This window comes from Halichoerus grypus, chromosome 10, assembly GCF_964656455.1.
Source record: "Halichoerus grypus chromosome 10, mHalGry1.hap1.1, whole genome shotgun sequence".
In the NCBI taxonomy this organism is placed as follows: domain Eukaryota; kingdom Metazoa; phylum Chordata; class Mammalia; order Carnivora; family Phocidae; genus Halichoerus; species Halichoerus grypus.
In genome coordinates this window covers 63,955,691-63,975,047 of record NC_135721.1, presented here as the reverse complement: position 1 = coordinate 63,975,047, position 19,357 = coordinate 63,955,691, and the positions used below count along the sequence as shown (strand labels likewise).

The following is a 19,357-nucleotide window of genomic DNA, read 5'->3' as shown; positions in this document are numbered from 1 at the left end:
TGGCTAGCTTTAGTGTGTCAAACTTTGCAAATCTAGAGGTGGAATTGTCAAAATCAGAATGTGTGCAAGACAGCCTTGATAATGAATGTTGCTTGTAGATGCAGTCCTATTAACCTCCCTGCTAGTGTAGCACCTGTTTTTTCTAGGCAGTGAGGTGGTTATGGTATGAAGATTATGAGGTTGAAATGATAGCGGTCTCATTATACATTTTTTTCTTTACTTGCCCTGCTCTGAGTGCTTAAGGGTCAGCAGTCTATTTTACCTAAGCCCTTTGAGATATTTTATCCACAAAGCAGCAACAGTACCCTTGCCACCACCTCCAAGAGGCTTTCTTCTCTAAGAAGAGATTTTTGCAAAGAAGAGATTTAGGGAGCCCAGTCCACATGTAGCTTTTTACATTTTTATTTACTGAAAATGCTCTTTGAGGCAGTATGTTGGGAATTTTAGACAAATGAACCCATCTTACACTATAGCCAATTTTTTTCCTGTTTTTTTTTGTTTTGTTTTGTTTTTTTTTAAGGAAATGGCAGAGAAACCAGAAATGACAGCAGAGGAGAAGCAAACATTACTAAAGAGGAGATTGCTTGCAGAGAAACTTAAAGAAGAAGTTATTAATAAGTAATTTTAAAAACAATTTAGCAAAACAGAAGTTCAAATTTTCTTAAAAATAAATTATTTAATCCTTAAACTGAGCCTGTTAGTTTCAAATACTTGTGTTTGTAAATGCAAATATAAGCTCATTCTTAATACTTTATTAAACTTTTGAGGTAAAGGGTGGTGGGGAAGACAGCTACTTGGGCTGAGAAAGGGTATAGAAACGTGATCGTGCATTTATTCATTCCAACTTGGTTACTATTGTTTATGCTAAGCACTGTGCTAGGTACCAAGGATACAGTTGTCAACTAGATCATCAGGGTCCCTGCCTTCATGGGGCTAGTGAAGAAGGCCCGAAGAGCCAAGTGTACAGAGGGAAAAATGCAGTATTATAAGCAGGGCTGGCCAAGCCTTCTTGAGAAAGCCATACTTAAGCTGATTGGAAGGCTAGCTGCAGGGAGAAATGGGAAGGACCAACTCAGGTCCTACCACAGGAAAGGCAGCTAGTGAGGAGTGGGCAGTATGGTGTGTATACACTTAGAACCAGGGCAGAAGGCTGGCTATGAAATTGGAGATGGGCGGGGTACTGATTTGCAGGGCCCTGTAGGAAATGTGAGGATTTTAAATTTTATTATGGCAGTAGGAAGTCACTGCAAAGTTTAAAGCAGGGAAGTTACATTATCAAAACGTTCAGCTAAAAAAAAAAATGTGTGGCTGCTATATGGAGATGGGGTGAGTTAGAGTTGTTGTGGGTATACCAAGTATAAGGAAATCCAACCAGAAGACGTTATCCTGGGCAGAAGCAAACAGCACTTGGAAAATGGATGAGGGATGTTAAAAATATTCACTCTTTCTAGAAAGGCTACCATTAAAAAAGATAAAGGGAACAGTCAACTCCTGAGGGGAATGCAGCCATGGGTGTAGGCCTTTTTTATGTGAAATGGTCCTGGATGGTTTTCTGTGGTTGTTTACTTACAGATCAGGCGAAAAGATCCCACGTCCAGAACCAGAATAGTAGGAGAGACCCTTCTTTCAGAAAACTTCCTGTATGGTGTCTTCCAGCAAGCACCCCCTTTTCTAGTTATAGGTTGCTCCTGAGGTTTAATTTATAATTCCATTTTATCTCTCTAAACCTACAGTTATAAACTTTTAAAAAAGGGATACCAAAATTTGTTTAGCTCCAGTCTTCAACCTGCAGAGAAAAACCATCATTACTTTACATTTGTTACATTTTCATCACTTAGATGGACAAGAGGAAAAACTAGTGATTAAAACACAGAAATCTGTTTCATGTAACTTTTTATTAAAAATAGTTTTTATAGTGGATACATGTTTACAGATATAATTTTAAGAGAACCTCAGGCATACAAATGTGGGCTCTGGCTTGGTTCACTGAGTGATGATAGAGATATAAAAATCCTGATCTGCCTGAGGGTAGTCATTAAGACAGCAGCTAACATGTGGAAACTTAATAGTTGTTATTCTTTCAAGGGATATTTTAAGCCCTGTTTTTATATCATTGTGGGTGAGCATATGTACCATGAAAACTGTTATCCTGTAAGTCAACAAAACACTCACATTTCTGCGGTAAGAAAGGTTCCTAGATGATGATGATTTAAATGTTTGACTCCTGGCAATTCTTCAGAAAGGAAAATTAAACTCTTCATAAGGTATAAAGATAATACTTCCTACTGGAACTTTAAAATTACTTAATCAGGAAGAGTCAAGAGTAAATAGGGAAATGCTTTAGGCCTGGGCTTCTTAGATGACAAGAAGAAATTAAGAGCTAAGAAGAGTGAAAGGGGCTTCATAGACTTGCTTGAAAAAAACTGTATTCAGATGGTAACTTTACTGATCTTAGTTTAAATTAGGGTATCCTGAGGCACTTGCCTTATAAAGTGGGAGGTCTTTTTCATTATATGTACTTTTAATCAAAGAGGTGAGACTAGCCCCATGCTGTGATGTTTTGGTGTTGAGACTTCATTTGCCCAAGGCACACCTTCTGTAAGTACAATCAGTAATTCTTAAAGTGCAGTCAACCTTCGTTTGCTTATTATTACTTCATTCAGACTGGTGTAGGACTTAGTGGTTTATAATAAATATCTATGGATAATTTATTGGCTTTTAAAAGATACTATAAAATGGAACAAATCTCAAAATGGAGATAACTTATATTTACAACAAACCAAACAAAAGCAACAATCATAGAATTACAGGGTCACATTTTAATTCCTGAATTTTACAGTTCAGCATTAATATCACCACATGTATACAAATGGTGTAAAACAAGTACAGTGGTATTTTTAATACAAAATAAACATCTGTTTTATGGAAAAACTATACTTCATATCTACACAGACAGCCCATCTTTTCCAAACAATAGCCAAAATTAAAATTAACTACAAAATCTCCAAAACAGGGGAAACTGCTTCAGTTTAAGCTATTCCAGGAAAAATGGACCCATAACACATTACAAGGGTGATCTGAAGACTGTAGCTGGAATTCCTGTTTTTAGTTTTTTTTTTCCCAATGCATTAAATTGTAGTTTGGAGGATGTTTTTCTCACTTCAGCATGATCTCAGATCATAAATGAGCAAACAAACATTAAAAATATTTACAGTTAACTTGCTGTTCTAAAAATAAAACCTCTTAACTGTTTGCCTCCACTTATTTTAAATTCATTTACGTACATGGAATGTGCTTTTACTCTTTAAAAAAAGCAGCTTTCATATTACACCCTTGTTTGTTTATGGAAAAACTTCATGTGCTGCATACTGACTTTGATACTGAAGTAACTTCTTGGATCAAAATGGCCTCTAGATATTAAATGCCACTTAATTCAGCACTAGTCTTTGTGTGGGAGTCTTTATAAATTATACTTTAAAACTTGCTTGCAGCTCTAGAGAGAGAGACAACTTTATGAACAAAGCAGAAAGTGACTTCAAAGTATCTTGCATAAAAGATTGTAGGTACTACTGGGAGACACTTGGAAACATTCTGTTCAATCCACTCCCAAGTTTCTAGAGAAAATCATTTCAAAATACTAATGTACTGATTCTTGGCATCAGTTATCTCTAAGAGTGCTGTAAAGTTATATTAACAAGACTGTCCATTTTGAATCCAGCTTGTTTGTTTTCATCAAAATACATACTGAAAATTTCTGGTGTAGAAAACTCAACATGTACTGTAACACAGAGTGTACTTCCCTCCAACTACCTATAAGGCTGAATTTCTGTTAAATCTTCAAAAAATGGTCCCAAAAGCATAACTTCATTTTTATGATAGTTAAATTTGGTTTTCATAAAAAATTTTTTTAAAAAGAGGCAACTGATTAAAAGAACAACATGGCCAGCACCATTATACAAGTAATGTTATTGGGTTTGTAACTAAAGTTTTGTAATTGTTTCTAGATCAGATACCCCCCTGGAGCAACCCTGCATTTAATATTGTTTTATCAACCTTGTTCCCTCCCCCAAGCCATCCCCAAACCTGAGAGTCTCCTCATGAAGAAGCTATCTCCCAGGTTCTGGTTACTAACTTTTTTTTTTTTTTTTTTTTTTTTTGACAGCCTGAAAGGCAAACCTCTTAATTACTAGCAAGCAGTCAAGTTCCTGGGAAGCCTGGTTTTTTACAGAACTAAACTCTCCTAGCTGATATACTGAGTATCTTTTGCTACTCCTTGTATATTTATAAGTTCAAGTGAGAAAGCTTTCTGATTCAGATTTTCAGCTCATTGAACAGTTGCAGCATTTTAGTAAGACCACGCGTTGAGGGTCCTCACTAAATATTTTATGAGCCAAGACGAGGTCTTTTCCTGGGAGCTGTTTCTTCTTCTTCGTCTTCCTCTTCATCATCTGGATAATCCACTAAACCCACCAAACTTCCCTATTGAAGAAGAATAAGAATTTTTTAACATATGTAACTTAAGGGGAAAAAAAACTTATTAGTATCAATAGTCACTTTTAAAGACATCACAAATAACTTTTCTAAACTATCTAATCATATTTATCTCAGATACATTTGAATTTGATAAAGGAACTGCTTGAAAATTATGAACACTTGGTACCATTGGTGGCACTCTAAGTTACCTTCAACTTTTCTATTTAGCTCTTGGATTTTTAACGATACCTCACAATTTAATTCAATTCAGCAAAATTTCACTGTGGAAAAATGCATCTCCAAACAGCAGGACTCACAAATCACCATGACACGGGGAGCTGGAAGGACTGTGGAAATGAACTAGTTCATTTCTCTATGTTTAAACTAGAAAGAGTAGTCAGTCAGCGACAAGAAGCCTCCTTTTGTCTCCATACTTCATGTATATATTTCATTACTAAGTGCATACCATTGTTTTCATTATGCTTTTGATAATAATAAACAAATTAAATACTTCCTAAAACTAACAACTAAAAAATTTAGGGCTACCTCTCTAACTAAAAGGAAAGTAAGGATGAGGTAATTCAGGTGTTCGGCCCTTTATGAGTCATGGACCCCTTTAAAAACCTATTAAGGCTCTGGATACTACCCAGGAAATTAAATGTCCTCAGGTTTGCACTCATTTTGAATCCATCCCATAAGTCATAAGTTTATACATATGACCCCACAGGTTAAGAGCGCTACTGTAAACACTGGATTTAGTTCAAACCCTTCAGACCTCAAGGGGAAAAACAAATACAACTGAAATAACTCATATTTCAAAGTTAAGTAGCTTCATATCTAAAGAATCCAGACATCTGGCAGTAACACTTGGCCAATATATAACTGAACCACTGTAATATCAACAAAGGCCACTGAGCAGCTAGAAACCATTATCAGAAAGTCTGGGAATTAAATCAAACTTATTTATACCACATATACTTATGTGAGAATCCTGCTTTCTCAGCTTAATAACACACAAGTCTTAAGTTTGGTAAGAGGCAGTATGGCTAAATTGGTAAGAACGTATTGATTGTAGTCTGCCTAACTTCAAATTGCAATGCCACAATTTTTTAAGTGTATGACTGTGGGCTAGTGATTTAGTATCTCTATGCCTCATTTTCCTTATCTTAAAATTAGTATAATAGTACTTAGATCTCAGTGAACTATTTTGAAAAGAAAATGAAAAGAAAACATAAAAAGCACCTGGCACAGTCCTTGGTATGTAGTTAGTGTTCAATAATTGCTATTAACTGCTACTACAATATCATTCTTATTCATTTGGTTTCTAAGCCAAACAAGTTAGATGGGAGGAGATAGAAGATGTAATTACCTTCTAAAAAGGCACCAGTCTGATATTCACAAAGATGACAAATTATCAAGGAAAATTTTAATCATGTTTAGGATTACAAATTATATATCATAATGTACAAACATTTCAGTTTCCAATCGGTAACATTTAAAATGCCTTTTTACTTAAGATTAATATTCTATCTGAAACACACAGCTACATAATTTATTATCAATTTTATCTCTATTATCTATACATATATGCCATAAACTATATGTTAAAACAATCATTTTTACTGAAAATAAAAATATAAAATGTGAAATATTAGAAAAGGCCTGTAATCCAGAGATGCACTCCGTAAAGAATCTGACAGATTCAAGACTTAATATACAAACATAAACATACTTGTTTTAAAATAAATATCAGATTGCAATTAGACCACTTATGCCAATTACCCTTGAGAAAAGTTTCCAATACGAAGGAAGGGATGAAAACGAATGATAACAGTAACAAACACCTATGAATACACAATGACATTTTTTCTGAATCAAACAAACCAATGAACAAATTATGTTAGGAAACTATTAATATAATTAATCATATTAAAAAAAATGTAAGAAGAGAGAATTCAAGAATTATCCTCTACTCAAAAAATAAAGGACAGAGGCGCCTGCATGGCTCAGTCAGTTAAGCGTCTGCCTTCGGCTCAGGTCATGATCCCAGGGTCCTGGGATCGAGTCCTGCGTTGGGCTCCCTGCTCGGTGAGGAGTCTGCTTCTCTCTCTCTCTCTCTCCCTCTACCTGTCCACCCCTGCTTGTTCTCTCTCAAATAAATAAAATCATGAAAAAAAAAGGACAGATCTTCCATAAACATGATTAATAAAATTTTAAAAAATCATCAGCAAAAGTGATGGTTTTTAGATCTTCTAATTTTTATAGCTTTAATTTCTTTATCTCACCTAACTGCATTGGCTATGACCCCAGAACAATGGTTAAATAATAGCAATCACAGTGGTATCCTACCTTGTTCCCAACTTTGGTGGGAATGCTTCTAATATGTCCATAAGTATTAAGCTAGCTTTTGGTACTGGCCATATATACCATGTTAAGGAACTATCCACATATTTCCATTTTGCTGAGTAAATTCAATAACTAATCAAAACTGTAAATGCATATTCTATATAGAAATACACATGTATATGAAATATTTTGTGTAGAAAGTCACATACAATTGCTTTAACTACAAAAAGCTGGAAACAACTTTAAAATGCATCAAGAGTGTTAGTTATAAATTAAAGTGTATCATACTTTGGAATCCTATGGAGAAGTTCTTTTATGTTCTAATATGGAAAGCTCACCCAGGTAAGTTTGTTAAGTGAAAAAGCAAGATTCAGTGTTCTCTTCTGTTCATCTGTGGCAAAAGAAGTGCTTGTTTTAGCACCCACTAATGGTTTCTGATTATGATTTTGTAAGTATTTTTCTTTCCTTTTTTGGGTAAGTATACTTCTGTTAAGGAAAATGTGGTTTTTATAGCTCTGTAAGTTAAAAAAAAAAAAAAATCTTTGTAATTTCATTAGTAGCTAATGTCTCACCAGCCTTGAAAAACTACCAAGTTTGCCAAGAATGCAATTTTTAAAAGCATATTAGAGCTTTAGAAGCCTTGCCAAGGAAAACAGACAAGTTCACACCTGCTCTGTTTAAGAACCAATCAATTGGACTGTGGCACTCAACAGATAGTAAATTTCAAACTTTTGTCATAATCTAGAGTGATGAGCAATTTATTTTCCAAGAGCAATCACTGTTTTCTCCTTGTCCCCGCAAAAAGATGTAGTACAAATGTATTCAGTAATCTGCTGTTAGTGTCAAGAAGGGTGAAAAATGTGTTAGTGCTTGAACCTGCTTTTGTTGTCCTAAGTAAAAAATTATCTGAAAGGATAATGAATTAAGAACTATAAGAAATAACCCAGAAAATAGAATAAGAAGAGTAAAAAAAAAAAAAGAGTAACAGGAGAGAAAAATTATGAAAATTATAAGATCAATACAGAGGGCCCAACATCTGAATAAGTTACAGCGAAATAATATAAAATGTTTCCAAACTGAAGGACATGACTGTTCAGCTGCTCCCAAGAAAATAAAAACGCACACACAAAGAATCAGAAATAAGAATGTCTTTGGATTTCTTGGCAACAATAACTTTTAAAAGTTAAGTTTTAAAAGAAAATGATTTCTGATTTGGTTCTACATTCAGTTAAACTGGCAGTCAAGTAGGATGGAATCAACACAGTTTCATAGAGGCAGGGGCTCAAATTTTACCTCTCCTGGGATTCTTTTCTCAGAAAACAATTATTAGAGGATGTGCACCAAAATGTAAGGGAAAATCAAGAAAGAGTATAGAGACATAAGACCCAGAAGCAATACAAGAAAAAGAGAGGCAAAAGAAGTATTAGGATAATGGCCTCGGCAACCTCAAGACAAGAGCTGTGCAGCAAGTCTAGAGAGCAACGGATCTAGGTCGGAACCAGACTGGAGACGTCAAGAGAACGCAGAAACTAACCTGAATGGCACTGCAAGAATTAGTGAAAGGCACCTAACTATTGCAACAAATGAAAAAATGGTGGCAATTATTTACTCTAAAAAGAGAAAAGTTATTAAGAAACATACAGTATAGAAAAAAAGACCAGGAAAAAAGTTGTGAATAAAGAATATTTATATTGTCACTATAGCTATAAAATTATCAAAGGTTATTTTAAAAATTGTGATACATAGAGAAATAAGGGTGAGGATGTGGTAAGGAGTGTTCACATGTTAAATTCTTATCTACCATAACAAGAATTTAATAAATTAGGTCTAAACTTGATAGAACAATATGAAGTATTAATATATTATTTAGAAACAGAAGAAACAGGTACAAGAAGAGTTCTATCTCTGTGGAGAAGAAAAAAGGACTGATTTTTCTCAACATTTTAATACTATTTTGACTTTTGAAAGTAAGCGCATGTATTGCTTTAAAAAAAGAAAAGCTAGTATATATTGAGAAGGTGCAAACAGTGTTCTAAGTTCTTTACATTTATTACATGATTTAATATTTATAAGCCTATAGAGTAGGTGCTATTTTATCCTTATTTAAAATGAAAAAAATAAGGTCCTGAGAGATATAATAACTTACTCAAAGTCAAATAGCCTAGGAAGAGGCAGAGCCAAGATCTGAACCTGAACAATTTAACTTCACAGCAAATATTCTTAATATAGTGCCACAAATATTATACCAAATTCTATCAAGAAGTGAAAATTAATTTTAAAGTTTCTAATTAAAAAAGTTTCAAAAGCAGTAGAATCTCACTGAAAATGCTACTTCTGTGATCTTTAGTCAAGAGCCTACCTCAATACAATACTGAATAAAGACTACATTTTTGTAAAACAATAAACTCAAATTGTATTATGTGTTCAAACCAAGAAGCATCCCTTCAGATTAGGTTTTCTACTACTATGGCATTTCTGTCCTCTTGTCCTTCTACCCTTACATTAACAGTTGTCTTAGATTTATGCCTTTTTATTTTAAGCCACTCCTTTTTGGGGAAAAGGATGGTTACATATAATAACAATATAAATGAAAGAAAAAAGTTTTATATAAAATTTAAACTTGTTTAGGGGTGCCTGGGTGGCTCAGTCAGTTAAGTGTCTGCCTTTGGCTTAGGTCATGATCCCAGAGTCCTGGGATGAAGCCCTGTGTTGGGCTCCCTGCTCAGTGGGGAGCTTCTCCCTCTTCCTCTGCACCTCCCCCCACCTGCTCGTGTTCTCTCTCAAAATCTTTAAAAAAAAATAAAATTTAAACTTGTTTATATAAAAAAGTAACCAAATGGAAAATACATTTGCTATGCAAATGACCAAAAGGCTAATATCCTTATAACTAAAGATTCATTCATACTAAGAAAAACATAACCCAATTTTAAAAAGGCAAGACTATGAAAAGACAACTTGCAGAAGAGCAAATTCAAAAGGCTAATACTCAACCTTGCTACTAACAAAGGACACACAACTGGGAATGAGATCTATACTGTCTCCACTACTTAATGGGGAAGGATTAAAAATAATTATAACAACACTGGCAAAGCTGCAGTGAGCCAAGCACACTCATACAATGCTTACGGTAATGTAAACTGGTAGAAACTTCCTGGAGGTATTTGACAATATGTATGAAATATTCTTCTACTCATCAATTCAAAAAGGTAACTTAAAATGCAACACCACCAGTAGTCCTACTATCAATGAAACATCAGAATCAACTTATGTGCTCCAAAATATTACTGGGTAGGTTACTTACAAATACTATGATACAGCTAAATAAAATGAAATTCTGTAGTCATCAACAGTGTTTTAGTAACACAGAAAAATTCTTTTTAACAAATAAAAGCAGGATACAAAACTGTGTTTATACAAAGACCTCAATTACATGTCAGATAAACCCATATACCTAAAGAATCAATCAAATGTTATTAGCAGTCATGTTCTCTGATGACAATGTGTACAACTTTCTTCTTTGAAATTATTATCCAAATTTTCTTTAGTAAACATGAAATAATTTTAAAGATGGAAAAAGCAAAGTTCGTGTATAGAATAATGTCACATACCTTGGTGGCTGCCACTGATGTGGCCAAGTTTGTAGTTTTGGAAGAGGATCCATTAGAACTTGCTGGTGGTGTCTGAGCCACTACAGATTTACTGTTTGTTCCATTAGCAGCACTGGCAGAGTGGGAGAAGGTAAATTTGAAGCCACTAGATGTCCTTTTGGGAAGGTTTTCCTTGTCTTCACTTTCTTTTGCTAAAGTGAAAGTAAAATTTTTAATCTTTTTCAGTAAATATTCCTAAAAACAAAGCAAGTGAAAATAACAATAACTTAAAAACTTATAAAACACTGCCTTTGCTTCATAAGAGCTAAGAGTAGAGCATGATGTGTACAGTGGTTAAGTCTTTTTTTTTAATTTTTTTTTTTTTTTTTTTTAGTGGTTAAGTCTTTAATTAGCTGGAATCTTAGACACCTCAGGATTAGAAAGGACCTTAAGAATCATATACCAAAATCAGTCATCCTACACGAGAATTCTACACTGTTGTTATCTAGGGCGTGTCAAGGATTCATTACCTGTCTGACTCTTTCATTGTCCCTCTGCAGCTGCCCTTCACTGAACTGAACCTATACTTCTATAGTCCTTGATAGACCTGATAATCTCTCCCATAAGTTAGTATTTCAAATGCCTAAAGACAATGATATGATCATGTCTATCAGTCTCTTATTTCCTGAATATTCCAGGTTCCTTTATCTGTTTCTCTTACGACTTAGGTATCTACTATCCTTTCATATCTGGTTGCTACTTTTTTGTATATGATTCTTAAGTGGATGCAGTACTTCAAGTACGGCCTCACTGCCCCTTTTCATGGTAGTCAGGGCAGTGCCTGTAATGAATAAAGGTAGAAGAATTAGGCTACCAAAAGTTACCTATTCCTTAGAGGACATTTTGATGGGCTATTTGCTCTGCCAGGCTGTGGTAAATAAAACTTCAAGCATTAACAAGTACATAATGAGTGAGGCTGGGAACAAAAGTTGCAGGAAAAACGTAATAAATCAATGAAACACTACCTAAGGAGAAATACTTTTAGAAAATCTCATTCAAAATCACAAATGCTTTTGCCTTTCAGGAAATGCTTTTGCCTTTCAAAATGTAAATTTTTGGTAAACATTTATATGATATATGCAGGACAGTACTCCAAAAATGGTTTTTCAGGCCATAGAATTAAAGTGATTAATTCTTTTGAAAGATAAGATCTCAGTTTTTAAACAAGTTAAACATATTTGAAAGACGGGAAATGTTACTTCTCTTGATAGTGTATCTTTATGAAATTTTTATAATGATTTTAAAATTTCAAAGAGCAGAGGTACTTCTTTGAGCTTAGTTTCCTTACAGCTATAAAAGGCAGAGTGCTCTGGAAAGTTTCTATGGATCTATATGGTCTCTAGTATTACTGGAGATTTCAGTACAGAAATAAATCCAAGACTGTTCATAAAAGGCAATGTATGAGTAGACAGTGTAATTCTAAACAGCAAATGAAGAGCATCACAAAATGGCAAGTTTCAAGAAAAACAGTTTAAACACGAAAATAACTCCCAGGTTTGGAAAAAGATTTGGAAATTTTAAAAGGTCCTGATTCACTATAAAATTCATGTCTTTCATGCTTTATATACTATGACCAAACCTTCACAAGCAACTGATAATTTCTGTACCTAATAAATGATACATTATTAAAAAATTCAAAATTTTAATACCTTTTTTATTCTCCATAAATTTTTCGTAAGTATCTGGAAAATCATCTTCTGGCTTAGATTTTTCTACTGGTGCCACAACTGCTTTTCCTTCCTCCTCTTCATCTTCATTAAACCACATTTCTTCATCCTCCTCCAAGGCTTTTGCATCTCTGCGAAATCTGTTACTACGCAATATAGATGGTACACTGTAAGAAACATATCACAAACACTGAGTAATGATTTAAAGTTTGTGACCAGATTAAATTTGAGAATAAATATGTATAACCAAGAGAAGCTAAAGTAATTTTAACTACGTATAATTTACATCATAATCACCTCAACAGTGATACAAGATGTAACCAGAGAACACTCCAAAATATTGCAAATTAAACTAAAAATTTATCTTGAGTTATGATATGGAGCAGTCATTTTTCACATAAAAGATTCTGGGTAGGGAAAAAAACCTACCCTTCTATACAACCCTGTACTATCTAATGATGGTACCCAGAATACTCCTGGGTAAACTTCATATGTCAGATCCAAACAAAAAATTTTGGATATAATTTTATACATTATAAATGCAATATATTTAAACAATACCTGTTCAGTTTCTGATTTTGTCTGTCTTTTTCTTGCTCATATTTAGTCTTCAATCCTTTGAATGTCTGAACATATTCAATTGATTCAAGTGCTTTATAAAAGTTTTCAACTATATGTGCAGTAAGAGACTTGATATCTTCCTGTTTAAGGACAAAATTTACAATTCAAATATAATTCAATGACTGTTAGAAGAACTTTTTTATAGTTCCAAAGCTGATCAAAAAAGGTTTTTCAAAATCCCATTACAAAAATAAATGTCCTAGTTTCTTTACACATGAGCCAGGCCTCCAGAGAAAACTTGGAATAAAAAAGGAGCCCTTTTGGGGGGCTACAAAACATTTGAAAGTAACTAGATTTAGTTTATGTCTTGTTTATTTTTTGCATCTACATAGCACTTTACAATTTAAAAAGCGCTTTGACATATAGTTTCACTTGATCCTCCTAACAAGTCTATGAAATAGGTTTTATTACCCCCATTTTACAGAAAAGGAATATTGAAGATCTGAGAGGTTGGATGACCTGATGAAGAGCACAGAGCTAGTTAGAAGGCAGATGCTGAAATTACATTTTTAACAAATATTAGGTGCTACTTAATGACTCCTTACTTAACTGGTATCAAAATGGGATAAGCCGTAATTACCTAAATAATAAACACAGACTCCTTTGACTGTATTACATATACAGATCTGATAAACTATTAACTTGAATTCCACCTATTTCCACAGTCTTCCAATGGTATAATTTTTGTGAAACAAACTGACAGTAGTAACTTCTAAATTCTTTTAAATTCTAAATGAACCATTCTAAATAATCATTGCAAACGCCTGGGTGCGAAGTACGCTCATTATTAATAATAACTGAAGTTGTGATTCAGGAATTTAATATTAATAAGAAATATACATGCCACTTCTTTAAAAGATACACCATAATCTGCTTCTTTTGAGGATTTTAAGTCTTTAAACTAGTTTCTCTGGAAATCTCAATTAAATAATACGCAAAGAAGAAACATTAGAAACCCAGGTAAAACGGTTCTGTGCTGTATACTGAACAAATAGATGAGTTAAGTTTTGGGGCGCCTGGGTGACTCTTGGTTTTGGCTCAGGTCATGATCTTGGGGTCCTGAGATCAACAGCAGGGAGTCTGCTTGAGATTCTCTTGCTCTGCCCCTGCCCCCACTTGTATTCCCTCTCTCAAATAAATAAATCTTAAAAAAAAAAAAGAAAAAAAGATGAGTTAAGTTTTGGGATTCAATGTACATTTATCGACCACTCAAAATTATTTTCTGAAAAACAAATTCAATCATAGGAATGGGGTTATGAACCCTACAACTCATTTTATCAGTTTCTCACCAAAAATTTTAAGGAAAAAAAAAATAGAAAAGTCAATCTCTGGTTCATTAGAACACTGCATTGTGAAACAGGGTTCATATACTTGGTAAGGTAGTTAACTATGTTCCCTCTTTTCTAAGGCTAAAGACAATACTTCTATTCTTTTCATCCTTTTGAAAGCCATACTCTTGCCAAGTGACTACTACTAGAAAAGTAATCCAGTCAGCCAAATAATCTTTACATGAGAACAGCATGTCATGAGCAGAAATCTGATTTTTAACAGCCAAAACTAGAGAATGAATTTCTAGCTTTACTTTCTTTTTTTTCAAATTCTAACCATGTAGCCATTTTCCCTGGTGGAATGATTTTAGTGTGTGGGAGAGGGTAAATTTATTGTACTGGTTCTACAGTTACCTATCTTAACCGTGTTGTTCACATGGAGTTCTCTCCAGATCTTTTTTTTTTTAAAGATTTTTTTTTAAATTTATTTATTTGAGAGAGAGAGAATGAGAGACAGAGAGCACGAGAGGGAAGAGGATCAGAGGGAGAAGCAGACCCTGCGCTGAGCAGGGAGCCCGATGTCGGACTCGATCCCGGGACTCCAGGATCATGACCTGAGCCGAAGGCAGTCGCCCAACCGAGCCACCCAGGCGCCCTCTCCAGATCTTTTTATGACAGATCTTCTGTTGCCCAAAACTGAGCTACGACCTATCTTCAAGCTCTGACTGTGCTCCTAACCAAATGGACGCTCTAGAATAAATCACTTACTTTGGGTGTCTGAAGCCCCTCATCTATAAAATAAGGCAGCTGGAGTGGTCCGCCTAATTTCCTGGTCTCTTCAACTTAAAATTCCATGATAATAGCCTACCTTTTATGCATCTTCTATTCAGTTTACCAAAGTAATTATTTTCAACCTTCCTACTTATCACTACCCCTACAAAGATCATAGATATCTCAAGAATGGCATATACTTGACCAAAATGTCTACATATGCCAAATACAATCCTGAAACATCTGGCCAATAAAAATGGAACTGAGAATAATACAGAGTAAACATGGGTTAAAACACTATGCTATATTTCACAATTTAAAATATTAACATCACTAAACATATAATTATTTTATTTTACTAAGAATCCTTTAGCATAAACTTACCACTCTTATAAATTCAAATAACTCAATAACAGCTGAATTCAACAGATTGTACCGAGTTCCATTATCCAGAAGAGCATTTATAACTGGCTCAAAAAGATTTCCCTTCGTAATGTAACGATTATAAAATTCATCTTTAAGGCCAATTATCCGCCTCATAAAACGAAGAGCACCTAATTAAAAATAATACAGGGAACAAATTGATAATCTCATTAACAACAATTATTATACAGGTATTTTTACATAAAGCAATGTATATATTCTAAAATAAAAACTGTGCACTAAAAATAATTGGGTATTGAGGAAAAACAGAGTTAGGGAAAGACCACTCAAATCTGTGTAACTCATGTAGCCAGAGCTAGCAAAAAACCCCCAATAACTGGTACTTGGGAGATGAAGTACCCAGGCAGGTAGCTCCATGGTGTAAAGATTAAAAACCCCCACAGTAACCAGCAAGTGCCAATGCTGGCAGTACTCAGAGCAGCGCAGGCAGACATGCAGACGTAGTGGTGGCAGCTCAGAACCAGTGCAGGGCTGTCTGTCGTGAAGGTGGGCACAGGAGTGCTGCAACCTGCCCAAGGCTGCCCCCCTCTCTGTGGGGAGAGCTCTGGAGGGAGGTACTTCTTTTTGATTTTCTGAAAATAAAGCCAAAGGGGTTCCTGCTGCCAGCTTAACAGGAGAGCTGAAGGTCTTTTACTTTTTCTGAGGAAGGCTATAGTTCCACTCCCACTATTTCAGGTCTCTTTGCCTTGGAAAAATCATCTGTGAACCGACACTACCTATATATTATAACATATATATTTTAACCCTATACGTCTTAGTCCTTTTTTACCAATTGCTTATGAGCTCTTTTGCCTTTGGTAAACATGAACTGTGGCAGATCAGACTGTATTTGTAAAAGAACAATAGAGTAACAAGCAGTATAATATGGCTTTTCATATTTTAAATACTGAAAAGAAATGTCTCCCATTTCAACCCGCTATTCAGAGGCAAGTCATTAAAAGAAGTTGTGCCTGTCAAAAGAGGTTCCAAATATTATCTGAGAATAGAACTGAAATAGGCCACATAAGGTATAAATGTATGATAACTGTAACACTAAACAAGTGTGAAGAAAAAAACCAAAAAAACCAAAAACAAGTGTGAAGAGAAGTGCTAGGCTTACAACATCACCTCTTTTTGTAGCAGGACAAGAAATAGTTATTTAAGATTAAAAAGACTGAGTATGTGCGCAAGTAGGTACTCTAATACACTGCTGGTGAATGGGTGAATGATATGATATAGTTACAACTGCACTACTTATAATGATGGAAATCTTGAAGCAATGTAAACATTTAAATACTAGAGATTTGTTCAATTATGATATATCCACACAAATAGGACTACTCTGCAGTCATCCAAAAGAACTATTTACAGAAAGCCAGATAGGAATACCTATCATGAGAACATCAATCCTTCCAAAATTAATATAAAAATCTAACATAATCTAGTCATGATGAACTGGATAAAATTGTTTTTAAGTTATTATAGAAGAACAAATGTCCAAGAACCAAGAAAATTATGAAAAGGAAAAGCGAGCAGGGACTTAGCATATATTAAACTTTACAAGATAGAGGCTATAGTGGCCTAAGAATAAAGTTTCCTATTTATCTCATCTAATAAAACAATAAATTAGAAATAGAAATAATAGTTCAGAAACAAGACACAAGATATATATGTCAATTTACCATATAACCAGAGAAATTTTAATTCAGTAAGAAAAATATAGTTTATTTAATAAGGGGATTGGCACAACTTGCTCTCCATCTGGAAGAAAACAAAGCAAGACCCTCCAAACCACATATAAAAACAAACTTCAAATGTATTACATATATAAGTAAAAAATGAAATAATAAAAATATTAGAAGTAAATTGAGGAGAGTATTTTATTTGTATAATCTTAGGACATAGGAGATGTTCCTAAGCAAGACAAAAACCCCAAAACTCATAAAAGGAAAAGAGACATATTTTTCATCATAGAGAATCTTAAAACTGTTATATATTTAAAAAATACTATAAAGGCAAATGCAAAAGACAAATGAGACTGTGACATTTTTTCCCAAAAATGTGATAAATTAATATCTCTAATATAAAAAGAGCTCTAAGAAAAAGATAATAGGCAATTCACAACAGATAAAATTCAAAAGCCCTAAAACAGGGAAATATACTGCCAAGGAAAATGTAAATTAAAACATAAATGGAATACCACATTTTCCATCATCCTCTTCATAACATTTTAGGAATCAGTAACACAGTGCTGCAAGAGTGTCAAGTGCTTCAATCTTTTGGGAAAGTAATCTGGAGGCTGTATGTGAAACTCAAATTTAAAAGGATACATTAAAACTATATAAACATTTTGTCCTGGCATTATCATTATTGGGAATCCATACTATGGAAATAAAGAAACCAGTACTTAAAAGATTTATATACTAAACTATTTACTACAGTGTTATTTGGAGGGGCAAAATACCCGAACAATCCATTATCTGTGCACTACAGAACAGCAGAATAAATTGTGGAAGAGCCACTCCACCAAGTGTTACTCAGCTACATTTAGTAAAAAAATTTAGTTGAGACCATATTCGATCACCTAGAGTAATACTAAAAAGCTGAGAAACATGTTAATATGATCCTGTTTTTATAAAAATAAAACAAAAAAACCTGTAAAGTGTGTGAATTTTTATATAAATTTGTACGGCTGTGGAAAAAGGAGTAGGAAAAATTGTGCACAGAGTTAATGGTAGCTACTTTTAAGGCCTTAAAAATAAAAGAAGGAGCTGGGAGATTAATCTTTTCTCTATATGTTAAATGTTTCAATTTTAACCGTAATTTTTATGCTCAGAAAAAACACACAAAGCTCTTTTTATTTGGAGGGTGAAGGAGGTTACTTTATCTCTATTTGCAGGTAAAATTATGAAGAGGAAAGGAAACTTAACAGTTTGCCAAAAATCAACACTGACGCAACTACTGGCATTTAAGTTTGATCATTGTTGGTCCAAGTGGTATACTGAGGGGGACTACTCATAAGTTATTTTACAAGTTCAATAAATAACCCAAATTACACAAAAACGTTTGAAGGCCCATATCTCAAAGGTATAAAAAAAGTCACTATAAATGACAGTTTGATGAAGCAGATGTGAAAGACAGCAGGACTTGTTCTATTAGTGAAATGTCGTCATCGTACGTGGTATTTTATCACAACAGTTAAACTAATTCAATCTAAATGTGAGTAATATGTGGGTGGGAAGCACCATGACCTATTCCTCTTGCCCTTTAAATAAAAGAAAACAAAAGATTAGTACTTCTCATAATCATCTCTTTGATAGCATATATACTGCTAAAAAATAAATCAATTCACATGGGTAACTTCAGGTTTTATCTCTATCGACTGTTCCTTAAAATACTTTACAAGAATGTTCTTTTTAAATTGTTACTTACACAAGGCCAGGAAAGTGTGCTTTGAATTCATCAAGACCAAGACTCTTCTTAGCAAGTCCTTGTTCATAATATAGTTTTTTATGTGATATGTGTGATGTTCCACACAAAATGTGAGTAGTTCTAAAATTAAGGCAAGCAGCTGTGCTGTTTGATAATTATCTACAAAGAAAGTCATCACATGAAAATAAATATTGTAATTCACCTAAATAAAGAGAATAAAGTTTATGTCCCATATTTTAGAGCAAAAGTAAAATTGTATTTCTCCCTCATTTTATATCAATTAAAGCTACAGATTTTTACTTTTTCATTAGCAGACTCTGCAATACTATTCAGTTTTACTGATTAAATGGATACTTTCTAAGGCTCTTGTATAAAATATTTATTAGTGTTAAGAGGGAAAAAAGCCTAAATAAAAATCTACAAACATGGTAAGAAAACCCTCACTGCACTGAGATCTTCTTAGTAATATTTCCTTAGTATGTGCTGCTTTCATTATTAATATTAATGAACCTATTAAAGGGTCCACAGTAAAGAGTAAATACCTCAAGCTTTTTGCCTAACATTGTACAACAAAATTTCCCGGAAAGGACATTTTTGGCTATTTGAATATAAAGAGAAAAATATTACATTGAGATTTTTTAACAATAACCTTTTTAACATCAAAGTGTAATACCCATGAAAGGCCTACTAAAATAAACCACCTTTTCTT

At 33.9% G+C, this 19,357-nt stretch overlaps 2 protein-coding genes across 4 annotated transcripts in view; one reads left to right on the top strand and one right to left on the bottom strand.

Moving 5' to 3' along the window:
* CFAP36 (cilia and flagella associated protein 36) overlaps window positions 1-688 on the top strand; it is a 28,449-nt gene extending 27,761 nt beyond the window's left edge. Inside the window, exon 10 of the mRNA XM_036069892.2 lies at window positions 521-688. Coding sequence (XP_035925785.2) covers window positions 521-622 — 102 coding nt within the window. The 3' untranslated portion in view covers window positions 623-688. The remainder of the gene's footprint in view (window positions 1-520) is intronic.
* Window positions 689-2,799: 2,111 nt separating this feature from the next.
* PPP4R3B (protein phosphatase 4 regulatory subunit 3B) overlaps window positions 2,800-19,357 on the bottom strand; it is a 63,121-nt gene continuing 46,563 nt past the window's right edge. Inside the window, exons 11-17 of one of the 3 annotated variants that reach the window (XR_013441816.1) lie at window positions 18,649-18,807; window positions 15,178-15,347; window positions 12,695-12,834; window positions 12,116-12,279; window positions 10,428-10,618; window positions 5,843-7,334; window positions 2,800-4,479 (exon numbers count right to left, since the gene is read on the bottom strand). Coding sequence is in view for 1 of the 3 variants with exons in the window: in XM_036069886.2 (XP_035925779.1) it covers window positions 4,384-4,479; window positions 10,428-10,618; window positions 12,116-12,300; window positions 12,695-12,834; window positions 15,178-15,347; window positions 18,649-18,807 (941 nt within the window). In the remaining 2 variants the exon portion in view is untranslated. Of the gene's footprint in view, window positions 4,480-5,842; window positions 7,335-10,427; window positions 10,619-12,115; window positions 12,301-12,694; window positions 12,835-15,177; window positions 15,348-18,648; window positions 18,808-19,357 lie in introns of all 3 variants that reach the window. The other 2 variants (XR_013441815.1, XM_036069886.2) reach the window with 2 other exon arrangements.